Below are 14,304 nucleotides of genomic sequence, written 5' to 3'. Positions count from 1 at the left end.
CCCATCCCTTGGGAACAATTAAAGTCACAAAAACTGAATGTCATGAACTCTCCTTTCACTTTTGCTCTTACCGCTGTGCTCCCTGCAAGAGGGACATCACTGTGATGTGTAGAATTGTGCGGTCTTTCTGCTAATGTCACAGCTTTAGCAGTGTGGGAGCATATGAGGTTTTTTTCCTGACACAGTCTCCCTCCAGAGGGGATCAATAATATAAAACCTAAATTTTAGGTTTATTTTCCTAAAGTCACTAAGTGACTTCACATCTATAAAATGTAGCAAAGTAAGTCTTGAGTATTGTTGCACACTTGCCAGTTATCTGCCCATTATCCATCCCATCTTCCTTTCCGGGAGAACCCTATTTTACTGGAGGTGGTGGTGTGTTTAAGTCTAACCAAAACAACAGCAGCAGCACAAAATAACTAAACTACATTTCCCAGCCTGCCATGCAATTGGAGGGAAATATTTGAGAGATGAGCAGAAGAAGCTGTGTGGAGCTGCTGAGAAAGCCCTTCCAAGTGGCAAGTGTTTTGGCTTTCTTCCCCTCATGCTCCCTGCCTGGGATAGGAAGAGATGGATGGAGCCCCAGCAACCACCTTAGAATCATGGGGATGATAGTCCTACCTTAGGGATGGTAGAGGAAAGAACTGGAAGGAGACTGAGTTTCTCAGAGATAGAAGAATATATACACAGAGTATATAAATTTCCTCTAATTTTAGCCTTTTTCATCTCAGAAAATAATCTTTCAGTGTGTGGAAGTGGGTATTATTGAGTCAATGGTGCCATTGTGTTCCGTTTTCTGACATCCTGGACCTCTCCAGATATCAGCCCAGTGCTCACCATCACTAAGAAGATTTTGAGCTCCTGCTGAAGAGACTTCCCATAGCCTTCTTCATGTCTTGGTTCCTCAGGCTGTAGATAAAGGGGTTTAGCATAGGGGTCACCACTGTGTACATGATGGTTGCTACCGTGTCCTGAGCTGAGAAGGAGTTGGGGGGTCGAATATATACCCCCAGGATAGTTCCATAGAACACGATGACCACAGACAGATGGGAGCTGCATGTGGAAAATGCCTTGTGCCTTCCTGGGGTGGAGGGAATCCGGAGGACAGCTGCAGCTATGCACATGTAGGAGACCACAATGAGTGCAGAGGGGGCCACAAACAGGACCACAGCACCTAGGAACACGTGCCAATTGACACGCGTGTCCAAGCAGGCGATCTTCATCAGCAGGTAGGCGTTGCAGTAGAAGTGTGAGATCTCGCGGGCACAGGAGCAGAATGTCAGTCTGTTCATGAGGAGCATGTGGACTAGGGAGATGAGGCCAGAGCATGTCCACACGAGTGTGGTCAATCCCCGACAGAGCTGGGGGGTGATGATGGCGTAGTACTGCAGGGGCTTGCAGATGGCCACGTAACGGTCCAGGGCCATGGCAGCCAGCAGAAAGGTGTCCAGGTTGGCAAAGGAGATGAGGAAGTACATCTGGGTCAGGCAATGGGGGTAAGAGATTGTCCATGTTCCTGCTATGTGGTTGACCAACAGCTTGGGGATCAGGTTGGTGGTGAAGCAGATGTCAACAAAGGAGAGATTGGTAAGGAAGAAGTACATGGGGGTGTGCAGGCGGGGGTCAGAGCCGATGGCCAGGATGATGAGTGTGTTCCCAGCCACAGTGACCAAGTATGTACACAGGAAGAGCCAGAAGAGGATTCGCTGCTGCTCTGGGTCACCAGTGAGGCCAAGCAGGAGGAACTCGGTGACTCCTGTCCCATTCTCCTTCCCCCTGGACATCCCACCGTAGCTCGGGGAGGTGACAGGCTCCACACACAAGGGGGAGGATGAAATCCCAGCAGAGCCTGGACCTGCTGTGTGTTAAGAATCAGATCAAAGGTCATTTGTAATCAGATAAGTGAGCAGTGTTTTGTACCTGTAATAATTGCTGCTCTTTATCAAGTGTTTTTTTTTATTGCGTGCCACCATACGAAGGACTTCGTGGGTACTGTCTCTCTTGGTCCCCACAAAACAGTGACTTTTATGATTCCCACTTTCAGATGCAATAACTGAGACTCAGATTAAGTAGTTTGCTCAAGACCACGTGGGTAGCAAGTGGCACCCATGATCTGAATCCGGAGCCTGTCCTGTGCCTCTACTGTCTTGCTACCAAGGACTTACCTGGTTGGTCTTAGGTGCTGTGTGCTGGGAGCAGCGTCACTGAATCTTTGACTTTGATTCAGCTATCATGTCCTCTTCAGTTGACCAGGCCTTCCTGCCCTGGTTCTCACTTGCTTGTCTGACTGCATGTCCTGCCAGCCACATGGGACTTCATTCCCTTCTCACCTCCATGCAGGGCCTTTGCACTGGCTGTTCTTGGCCTGGCATTCTCTCCACCTGGACCTTCACATGGCTGATTTATCATCTTTGTACCTCTGCAGGAGGTTATCTCATTTGTTAGTTAACTGGTTTATAGTGTGTTTTCCCCATGAGGCTGTGCCCTTCTAAGAACATGTGTCCACGCCGCTGTCTGTTGTGTGCCCTGTGCCTGGACAATAATCAGCACGTGGTCAGTGCTCAACAAAGTAGTCAAAGAATGAACTTTCACAAAGGTGTTGCACACCAAAAATCTACCAGCGAAAGCTACACGGACACTATGCTGGGTGAGAAGTGTTTTGCTGTGACTAATGAATGCATTTAGTAAATAAAATTGTGGCTTAAAGCATAACTTGAAGGGGCTGCTAAGTGAGCAGAGTGAAAAGGAGGCAGTGCTGAGTCCTAGACAAGTCCAAGGCTCTGTGTCAACAGGAATTTCCTTGACTATATGAAGGAGGAGGAATTGTGTGGTCCTGGTCTGTGTGATCCAGGACCTGTGACCACTGTAGACCAGAGGAACAAACTGCAGGTGTATTTATTTGGTTTAGACCCTTAATGTTTTACAAGACATCTATTTGCTGACATGTTAAAACTCAAGGGTTTCATATAAAGTCTGTATTCTACCTCTTCTTGAAAAATCAGCAGACCTGGAGATGCTGGGCTCCCATTCCTGCCTGGCAGCAATCAGCTGGGAAGGCAAACAGCTAGTATTCGCCGAGCACTCCTTCTGTTTAGCTCTGCACACAGAAGGCCCTGGTATCCCTCAGAGCCTGCCTCTGCAGTCATTCGATAAATGTCCCTATTCCACAGGAGGCGGGGGACACACACACACACAGGAGGTGAGGGACACACAGGAGGCGGGGGACACACAGGAGCGGGGGACACACAGGAGGCGGGTGACCCTCCCATAGTGGCAGAGCTAACAGTGGTCCCACTCTCCAGGCTGCCCTGTGTTAGCTGATTTTTGTCACCACGGTTGCCTTCTGTTCTGGCCCCTGGAATCCCTTGGGAAAAGTCTAGTCACTTTCCATGTGCCATCCTCTCTAGTATCTTCTAGAAGCTCAAATCTTTCTCAAGATTTCCTTATTCCCCAGGCAGTCTAAATTCTGAAGGATTTCAGAAAGCTGGGATGAAGAATTTGCACAAAGTCAGTTGATGATGAAAATCTTACTTTGATTTTAGGTTCAGAGTTGTTCGTGTCTACAATTTTAAACAGAAAATCAAATAAAGCATTCAGGACTTTAGCCTAACCTTATCAGCATTACGCCCTGGCCCTGGCCCTTTCCTTCTGACCCTCTTCTTCCCACTTCATGTAGTAGATGAGTCAGAGTAATTTATTTACCTATTGGCTTTGAATGAATTTTTAAAAATGTTTATTTTTGAGGGAGAGAGTGAGTGCGTGTGTGCACAAGCAGGGAAGAGGCAGAGAGAGGTGAGAGAATCCCAAGCAGGCTTCATGCTGTCCAGGACCATGCATGCTGTCAATGTGGCGTGGGGCTCAATCTCACAAAGCATGAGATCATGACCTGAGCTGAAATCAAGAGTTGGATGGCTTAACTGACTGAGCCACCTAGGTGCCCCTTGGATGATTTATTTGCCAGAATCTTACATTAGATATGATTTCCCAAGATGAATTTTTGCCTCATTTTGACATTTTCAGGATGTAGCTGAATTTTTTAATAATAGAAATTTCTGGAAACAACCAGATCACCGGGTAGTTCTTTGGTCTCATTATGTTCTATAGGGAACTTATGTTGTAATCATGCTTTGTTTTGTAGGATTTGATCTGTACCATGGAGTCTGAATTCTTAAGGGACATCTTCCCCTACTTTCATACAAATTGAAGTAAAGCAAAATGGCATAAATGAGGAGACTTTCGTCCATTTGCTCACATCACCATTGGTTAGGTGCATGTGGAGCACTCAGCTCGTCCCTGTGGCGCCACCAGAGGATGGAACAGACCCTATCTTCTGGGAGCACTACTGCCATCCAGAAAGCACTTACTAAATTCAAAAATTGATACGTTTAAAGCCAAGGAGGAGCCAGTAGGATTGAGATGTCTTGGAAACTAATGGCAAGATGTAAGGGAAAATGGCGCCTCGCCTGTGGGGGAGAACACTGGGGAATGTAAGACAAGAAAGAGAGACTTTTCAAAATTTTCTTTAAAATTCACATTGCCCAGTGTTTGGTTCAGGAGCCTTATATGAAAACATCAAAAATCCATTTTGTTTATATAGGACTTTGCACCATGCAGGGCCCATGTCCCATTCTCGGGAATTCTCTGCTGCTCACTGGGAAAGACAGGGGACGCTGATGCCTCCTGATCCTGCTCTGGCTCACCTTTAGTCTAGAAGTAGATTTAATTCCTGAGCAAACTGCTCGTGCTCAGTTTCCTCCTCTGTACAATGGGGGCAGCCTGTGAGGATGAGGGAGAAAGCGGCTCAAAGTGCCTGGCACGGTCCTTCCATCTGACATGGAAGCCAGTGGGTGGCAGCTCTCGGTAGATCTGTTATGCCCTTTCCTCAGAACCACGTCAGAGATCCTGTAAAATTCTGACAGAATGAAACCTGGAGGCCAGACCCTCCCCCCACTCAGAGGAGCCATTAGATGAAAGGTGGGTGATGTGGCACCACGTGTCCATGTGCTAACCTCACATCCTGGGGGATGTCTGTGTCTGAGCATCTGTGTCTGCGTCCTCCCTTCCGGCTTCCCCTGGCCTCACCTGGCTGCCTGTGCCGATCTTCATTCCTTCACTAGGTTGTGGCGCTGGCCTTCACTTCTCTCCTCCGGGACTGACTGCAGGTTCCATGACTGCCCCTACCCCCCAGAGCAGAGCAAGTGCAGCAGGACTGTGGCAGGTGAGACGAAGAGATGCAGCCTCCCACCTATGGGAGACACCTGCCGGGAGCACCGCTGCAAGTGATGGTGCTCCCACCACCGTCACCCTCAGTGGTGGGTCCCATGGTGCTCACCCTCAGTGGTGGGTCCCCACTTCTTCCCAAAGCAGCCTTCTCTTCTTTGAACCTTTTTGTTAACAATTTCTATAAGTTAGGAATTTAGGGTGACCCTGAGATTTTATCTGTGGGCCTGTAGGGTGTTACATGAAGCAAAAGATCATGCCATCGTGTGGAGGTGAGGTCCTGGTTTGGGAGCATGGAACCTGCAGTTGTCTAAGCAAGGTTGGATATAGAGCCACCGTATGAGTTCCCGGTGTGACTGAATTTTGCACTTTGTAGTTTCAAATGAGGTTAATTGATAGCATTCTTAGGTCATGATGCAATAATACCTAAAAGAGTTATGTTGATTCAAATGTATAAAGACTTTCCCATACATGACCTCACTTACCTTTTTGCAGCCCTGTGTGACAGGTCGGTCAGACAGCAAGTGTGATAATTAGACTAGCAAGGTTGGGAAGTATGCTTATGGACTTATGGGTAGCCACCTACTCAAATCTCACTGCCCTGGGGTGTGGGGACAATACCTGGGGTCCAGGGTGGCACGGTCTGTTCCCTTATCCTCGGGCTGGAACACTGTTCTTTCTATGGATGTGTAGGGATTTGATGGTCCCCATCAGAGTGAACTCCCAAAGCTCCTGATTACAGGCAGTCCACAGAGAATCTGTCTGTGTGCTGCAGATCACAAATGTATCATTTACTCCAGAGAATTGCATTCGTGCTGTAGGTCAGGGATGTAAGTTTTTCCTGTTGGGAATTTTCCAGGTTAGGTCAAGGTCCACCTGGAGTATAGGCGTCCACAGATCCCCACATTCACTGAAGAGTCCTGGCTGTGTCGTTCCTCAGTACTCTCTCTGTCCCATTTTGCCTTCATCCAAGGACTGAGAAGAGAGTTGACAAATCTAAGTCCTAATTTGGAGCAGACCCACCTTATCCTCTGATTATTCTGAATATATATTTTGGGAGTTCGTTAGAATGGCACAAGATGGGGGCATCTGGGTGGCTCAGTTAGTTAAGCGTCCAACTCTTGATTTCGGCTCAGGTTATGATCTCACGTATTTTGAGTTTGAGCCCTGTGTTGGGCTCTGTGCTGACAGTGTGGAGCCTTGCTTGGGATTCTCTCTCTCTCTCTCTCTCTCTCTCTCTCTCTCTCTCTCTCACTTAGGATTCTGTCTCCCTCTCCCTCTGTCTCTGTCTCCCTGCCTCTCCCCGGCTCTCTCTCTCTCTCAAAAATGAATAAACATTTTAAAAAATGGCATGAGATGTTGGAGAACCATCCGTGATGTGATGGGGTGGAAAGTGCCAGGAAACAGAGTTTGGGCAGTGGCCTTTGTCATGCTGCATCTGAGTGTTTGGGGATTAGGGTTCCTAATCTCCATGTTGTCACTGGGGTCAGAAGTCACCTTCCTTACCTCCATGGGATGGTTCGATGCACAGTGTAATCTTTTTTTTTTTTTACGTTTATTTATTTTTGAGACAGAGAGAGACAGAGCATGAACGGGGGGAGGGTCAGAGAGAGGGGGAGACACAGAATCAGAAGCAGGTTCCAGGCTCCGAGCTGTCAGCACAGAGCCCAACGTGGGGCTCAAACTTGTGAACTGCGAGATCATGACCTGAGCTGAAGTCGGACACTTAACCGACTGAGCCACCCAGGCGGTGAGCCACACCGCCCCAATGCACGGTGTAATCTTGGCAGCCACCATGATTTTATCTGTGACTGTGCTAAGGGAGGTACCAGGGTCCTTACTGAGCAGCGCCTGGAACTCATGTGTCCCACATCTCTCTAGCATTACCTGTACCAGTTGTAAAATGATCTTAGTCTCGTTGCCAACATTCCTTCTCTGGTTATGTGATTTATTCAGTGTTTATTGGACACCTGCTATATGACAGGGACTGTTCCAGGCTCTATAGGAGAGAGAAGTGGAAAAGGTGTAGGCCTGTGTTCACTCTGCTTTCCCTCTAGTTGGGGAGAGGGCACAGCTTCCCACACATAAATGATTGGAATACGACATAAAATCAACCCTGGCCTCATGTCATGTCTCTGCCTACAATTTTAGGAAACTGCTTTTGGACCAAATTCTTTTTTTTTTTAAGTTTTTATTTATTTAGTTTGAAAGATGGAGAGAGAACAAATGGGAAGGGCAGAGAGAAAGGGGGGGGGCGGACAGAGGATCTGAAGCAGGCTCTGTGCTGAGAGCAGAAAGCCCAATGTGTGGCTTGAATTCACAAACCAAACCGTGAGATCATGACCTGAGGCAAAGTAGGGCGATAAACTGACTGAGCCACCCTGGCGCCCCTCTACCAAATTCTGAAAGGTATGAAATGGCAGGTCGTATAGGAGCATCAGTTATGGGAAGTCTGTATTGTGCTCACATAACTTGGCTCAAAAGTGATTTGTCTATATGCAAAGACCTAGGAAAGAATAAAAATGGTCTGACATCTTACTTGGCAAATATAACAAGAAACAAAGTCAGGGATGTGCCTATATATCACTCATATCTCGCATTTAAAAATTATAAGGAGCCCAAACCAGTAGTTTCTGACTGTCAACATGGTATGTCTGAAGTTTCTAGCAAATAAAAGATGGCCTGATTTGAAAATGGGTTTGGCAAGACCCTGGTTGCCTCTGCATGGCTCACACGTGAAAAGTTCTAGATAACCAGACTTATTAGGAGTTAGAGTTCATCAACTTGACAAAAACCATCTCTCCTCTGACAAAAGGTAAATATGACAAAAGGTCAGGGGCTGGAACAAGGTCATCTGCTAAAGGCTGATTGACATTGTGAAAGACAAAGTCCATGTGAAGCTTAGCTTCTGGCCTCAAGCACAGGGCAATGAGATGCTACAGGCAGGACAGTAACAATCTTTATGAGGTTGCAATACCCAGGGAAAGGCTTCAGCTCATAAGAGACAGTACCAGGCTCTCGTGGAAGGCTCCCTAGGCTGGCGTAGCCTTGGAGTAGACACTTTGAAGCACAAAGTTGGAGGGAGATGACTCCATGACGCTGGAAAACATCTCATTGCAATGGCTGTGGAATCAATGCCCTGGGGAGAGCAGTGTCTGGGGAAATGTGCTGAAAAGAGGGATATGCCTCTCTTTCAACATTCACAGAGCTGAAGGCCAACTTTTCTCTGCAAGTTGTTTCAATTGCTTGCAAAGAGCTGGCCCCTAGCTGCTAATTAGTGCTGGATGGAAGTTGCCTGTGAGGAATGGGTGGTGTCTGTTGGGAGTCCCAGCTGCAGAGAGGAGGCCCTGGAGGGTGAATTCCCAGACATAGTCCTGATTTCCTGACTGCACCCGGGAGGCCTCTGCCAGCCTGGTCCTGCTCTGTTCTTGTGGGATTGGGCACTAGAGACCCCCAGGATGCTGAGCATTAATTTATGATCAGTTCCTGTCCTGTGAGTGCTTCATGTGCAGGAAACCACAACCAGAAATGACTCACCAATTTTCACCACAGAGCCTGCAGCAAATCTCAACACACATGTTTGTTTCTTCAGTTTGGCTCATTATAAGTTATAATTACAAGTAGGAGCCCAGAACCTTCTTTGTATCCACTCATGTGCCCAATTCAGGATACCTTGGTTTTTTAATTTTTTAATTTTTTTCCTCTGATTTTTTCTATTGCGGTAAAATACACATAACCTAAAATTTACCATGTTAACCATTTTTAAGTATACAGTTCAGTGGAATTAAATACATTCATTATGCTGTGCAGTCATCAACACTGTCCATCTCCGTAATGCTTTTAACTTTGTTAAACTGAAACTCTGTACCCATTAAACACTAACTCCCCATTTCCCCTAGCCCTGGTAGTCACCATTCTACTTTCTGTCTCTATGATTTTGATTTCTCTAAGTCTTTCATAAAAGTGAGATCATATAGTACTTGTCTTTCTGTGACTGGCTTCCTAGCCTAATGTCCTCAAGGTTCATCCATGTTGTAGCATGTGTCAGAATGTTCTTCCTTTTTTTAAGTCTGAATAATATTCCATTGCATACACACACACACACACACACACACACACACACACACACACACACACAAAGATATATACATATATATGTAATATTTTGCCTATCCATTCATCTTTTGGTGGACGCTTGCATTGCTTCCACAATTTAGCTGAATAATCCTGCTGTGAACACAAGTGTACAAGTATCTCTCTGAGTCCTTGTTTTCAAATCTTTGGGGTAAATACCCAGAAGTAGAATTCCTGAATCATATGGTAATTCTGTTTCTAATTTTTTGAAGAATCATCACACTGTTTTCTATAGTGGCTGCACCATTTTACCTTTCCATCAACAGTGCACAAATGCTCCATTTTTCTCCATATTCTTTTTTTTAATGTTTATTTTTGAGAGAGAGAGAGAGAGAGAGAAAGAGAGCATAAGCAGGGGAGGGGCAGAGAGAAAGACACAGAATCTGAAGCAGGCTCCAGGCTCTAAGCTGTCAGCACAGACCCTGATGTGGGGCTCAAACCCACGAATCGTGAGATCATCACCTGAGCTGAAGTCAGATGCTTAACCCACTGAGCCACCCAGGCAGCCCTCTCCATATTCAATGTGTTTAAAAAATTTTTTTGCATCATAGCCATCCTAATGGGTGTAAAGTGGTATCTTGTAATTTTTGTTTCCTTGATGATTAATGATGTTGAGAATTTTTTCAGGTGCTTATTAACCATTTGTACATGTTCTTTGTGTTGCAGGACTTTTTTTTTTTTTTTTTTTTTTTACCTCAATACCTGGGATCCGGTGTCTCACAGCTTCAAAGAATGAAGAGGTGGACACAAAATGAGCAGCAGGCAAAAGTTTAGAATATAAGATCAGAAAGTAAGAATAGTATGAAACCTCTCTTTACAGAGAGGGGACATTCGAAGATGAATGCCTGAGGACTATAAGCAAGGGTACTTGTTTTATAAGATTCTGGTCACCCCCCACCTTCTCTTCCCCCTCGTTCCTTCTCAGGTCCTATCCTTATTGGGTAGATAGCTCTAGGTGCTGGATTGTCCATTCCTGATTGGCTCATTTCCATTGTATGAGGAGTGGTCTAGGCCATACCAGTCCTTGTGGGCTATACATTTTATGGTTACTTATTTTTAGTTAAGTTTTTAGTCAGATTCCTGAGGGAAACCCGAGAGGAAGGAGGTGGGGTCTGTTACATTCTTAAGAGGAACCTTACACCTGAGAGGGTTTGCTGTGGTCAGACACTCCCAGCACTGTTCCAGAATAGGTGTTTTTCCCCACCCAGGGATCTCAGGTCTGAACCTTTCCCTCTGTGCCTACTGAATCCTATCTCCTCCTATCATATTTGGAGAAATGTCTATTCAAGTCATCTGCCCATTTTTGAATGGGATTGTGGGGCTGGTTTTCTCCCAGGGCTTGCAGGGGAGCAGCTGGTGTGTGTATGTGGGGGCTGTTTCTCCCCTACCCCATAGCTCCTCAGAGCCAGTCCTCAGTCCTTTGCACCTAACATGAATTCAAACTGTCCTCTTCTCATCCTGGCCCTTTCACATAGCAGTTCTGTTTCCTCCTCTAGGACCAGGGGTGGAATAGCTTATGAAGCCAACCTGTAGGTTCTAGGATGGCACTCCCCGGTGCTGAACATCATCTGCCCTGCCCCCCTGCCATGTCTCTGGGCTTCATGCTGGGGTGCTGGGCAGCGGGAGGGAAGCCAGCTGCTGGTGATCACTGTTGTGGGCAGCCATATGTAAAGTCACATGCAGATGGCCTACCTCACTCCTTCCAGGAGTTGAAAGGATCTGATGATAATGGTGTTTATTGATGTGCATTGAGTAGGCTGGAATTGGTCTGTATTGCTAGCCCAGCTTCTGTTGATAAAGGTGCAGTGTTGTGATTTATAGTAAGAAATATATATTTGGGGGTGCCTGGGTGGATTGCTCAGTCGGTTAAGCATCCAATTCTTGGTTTCTGCTGCGGTCATGATCTCACAGTACATGGGATTGAGCCCTATGTCAGGCTCTGGGTAGACAGCACAGAGCCTGCTTGGGATTCTCTCTAGACCTCTGTCTCTGTCTCTGTCTCTCTCAAAATAAAGAAATAAACTTAAAAATATATATACTGTCTATATTTGGTCTTTATTCCTATTCCTGGCATAGAACTCTTAAAACCCTTGGAATTTCCTATGAGGAGGGAGCTATAAAGATGCCTTTTGTTAAGCTAACAAGGTGACTTTGGGAAAGCATTTAAGGATGGGGTGGTGGTTACCATTACTATGCAATGAAGCCACCCTAAAAACCCAAAGGGAGGGGCGCCTGGGTGGCTCAGTCGGTTGGGCGTCCGACTTCGGCTCAGGTCATGATCTCGCAGTCCGTGAGTTCGAGCCCCGCGTCGTGCTCTGTGCTGACTGCTCAGAGCCTGGAGCCTGTTTCAGATTCTGTGTCTCCCTCTCTCTCTGACCCTCCCCCGTTCATGCTCTGTCTCTCTCTGTCTCAAAAATAAATAAACGTAAAAAAACTGGTTAAAATCTTCTAAAAATAAAAAAACAAACCCAAAGGGATGAGTTTTGGAGAGCTCCCAGGTTGGTGAACACGTGGAGGTGTGGGGAGAGTGGCCTACTCAGAGAGTGGCCCCATACCCTGCCCCCTGCATCTGTCAACCCAAATAAAGAGGCGAACTGAGACAAGCTCGAATCACCAGAAATTGAGTTCATTCAGGATAGCGGAGGGCTTGGAATTCAGGAAATGCAAGCTGCAGGTAAGTCTGTTGAGGGTTTGGGGTGGACCATATTTATGGGAAAGGCGTACAAAGAAGGGGAATCCAGTCAGAGTCCAACCAGTAAGTTCACCTGCTTGAGGACAGGGAGACATTCTAGGCAGATATGCATCAGTCAAGGAGATCAGTTTCAGTCTTCTGTTAATCAGGCATTTATGGGAAATCAGTCTCTCAGTTAAACGTTGTCATCCTGAGGACACGTGTGTGAGATTCTCCATGTCATAGTGATGAAATTTGAAGTGGGGTTTGTGAGCAAATGGCTAAGAAAAAATTCTTGAGATATCTTTGGTGCAAAAAACAGATTAAAAAGTTTTTTTAAATGTTTATTTATATTTTGAGAGAGAGAGAAACAGAGTGTGAGGTGGGGGAGGGGCAGAGAGAGAGGGAGACACAGATTCCAAAGCAGTCTCCAGGCTCTGAGCTGTCAGCACAGAGCCCGATGTGGGGTTCGAACTCATGAGCCACGAGATCACGACTTGAGCCAAAGTCAGACGCTCAACTGACTGAGCCACCCAGGTGCTCTCCTAAAAGATTTTATTAAAGCACAGGAACAGGCCCTGTGGGCAGGAAGAGCTACACTTGGGATTGTGAGGAGCAACTCATTATATACTTTTAAGTTTGTGGAGGGAGCGGGGAAAGAGATAAAGTTAGTTTCCGAGGAATTTCTGGATGCCCAATGCAGGGTCTCACAGGATTTAGCTACTGTCAAGATAAGGTTGCTTTTAGTTTTTAAGGAAGTATAAGCATGAAGCTGTTAAGGCAACCACAGACCATCTTGGGGAGTGTTAGGTGCTGCAGGTCTCTGACATCTATCAATGGGCTGCAAGCTGTAAGGGAATTTAATTTAAACTACATTTTTCTTGGCTTTGTTTCCCTCGCCAGTGGCCTCCTGTTTCCTTTTAAGTTTTTAAGTGTATTTATTTATTTTTGAGAGAGAGAACAGAAGCGGCAGAGGGGCAGAGAGAGAGAGAGGATTCACAGAATCTGAAGCAGGCTCCAGGCTCTGAACTGCCAGCACAGAGCCCCATGCGGGGCTTGAACTCACGAACTGCGAGATCATGACCTGAGCTGAAGTCAGACTCTCAACTGAGTGAGCCACCCAGGTGCCCTGCCTCCTGTTTCCTTTTAGACTGACATGCTTTCACATAGCTCTTCCATATTTGGCAGTTCCTGAGTTCTAACCCATCACAATAAACTGGTAACCTACTAAGTAAAATGTGTCTCTCAGTTCTGTGAGCCACTCTGGCAAATTAACAGAACCTGAGGAGGGCGTCATTGGAACCTCCCATTTAAAGCAGTCAGTTAGAGGGGTGCCTGGGTGGCTTGGTCGGTTAAGCATCGGACTTCGGCTCAGGTCAGGATCTCACGGTCCGTGAGTTCAAGCCCCGCGTCGGGCTCTGTGCTGACAGCTCAGAGCCTGGAGCCTGTTTCAGATTCTGTGTCTCCCTCTCTCTCTGCCCCTCCCCTGTTCATGCTCTGTCTCTCTCTGTCTCAAAAATAAATAAACGTTAAAAAAAATTTTTTTTTAAAGCAGTCACTTAGAAGCACAGGTAACAACCTGGATTCATTGCTGGTGTCTGAAGCAGTCTTGTAGGACTGGGCCCTTAACCGGTGGGATCTGATGCTACCTCCAGGGAGAAAGTGTCAGAATCGAGTTGAATTGTAGAACATCCAGCCGGTGTTGGAGAATTGCTTAGTTTAGGGATAAAACCGCACACTGGAATTGGGTCCAGAGTTTGTAAAGGGGCAGGCCCATTCCACTCTTGCTTGGCTAAGTTGCCCATCACCTCTGTTAAGGTAGGTGGCTTGTCAGTTATTTCCTGAGCAATTTTGACGTTATGTCGTGAACACTGTGTAAACCCAGTGAAGAGCATAGATTGGCCCCTGATTTGCAGAAGCCGTGAAAGAGGTGGTGGACATGGAAGTGATGGAAAGAGAGAGAACCTTGTATCTGCAGATGGTTCCGTGTCTCCCTCTGGCTCCCTCCAGCTGCATGTTCATTACCATCTCACCGTGTTGTCCTCCCCATGTCTCCTCGGCCTTCTGTGTTGCCTCAGTTTTCTGTCTTTATAGTTTTAATTAAAAAAGTTTTTTTTTAATGTTTATTTATTTTTGAGAGAGAGAGAGAGAGGGACAGAGCACAAGTTGGGAGTGGGGCAGACAGAGAGGGAGACAGAATCCGAAGCAGGCTTCAAGCTTCGAGCTGTCAGCACAGAGCCCGACAGAGGCTCGAACTCACGAGCCATGAGATCATGACC

At 46.5% G+C, this 14,304-nt stretch overlaps 1 protein-coding gene across 1 annotated transcript; it reads right to left on the bottom strand.

The window, feature by feature from the left end:
• Positions 1-842: 842 nt before the first annotated feature.
• Positions 843-1,784, bottom strand: LOC121010857 (olfactory receptor 1D2-like). Its single transcript, XM_040444731.1, has one exon. It carries the CDS (start codon positions 1,782-1,784, stop codon positions 843-845), a length of 942 nt encoding a protein of 313 aa, XP_040300665.1.
• Positions 1,785-14,304: the final 12,520 nt, after the last annotated feature.

The sequence above is a fragment of the Herpailurus yagouaroundi genome, unplaced genomic scaffold, assembly GCF_014898765.1.
Source record: "Herpailurus yagouaroundi ecotype Mexico unplaced genomic scaffold, PumYag 192, whole genome shotgun sequence".
NCBI lineage: Eukaryota > Metazoa > Chordata > Mammalia > Carnivora > Felidae > Herpailurus > Herpailurus yagouaroundi.
Note: the sequence above shows the minus strand (reverse complement) of the source record. Positions and strands in the feature narration are given on the sequence as shown.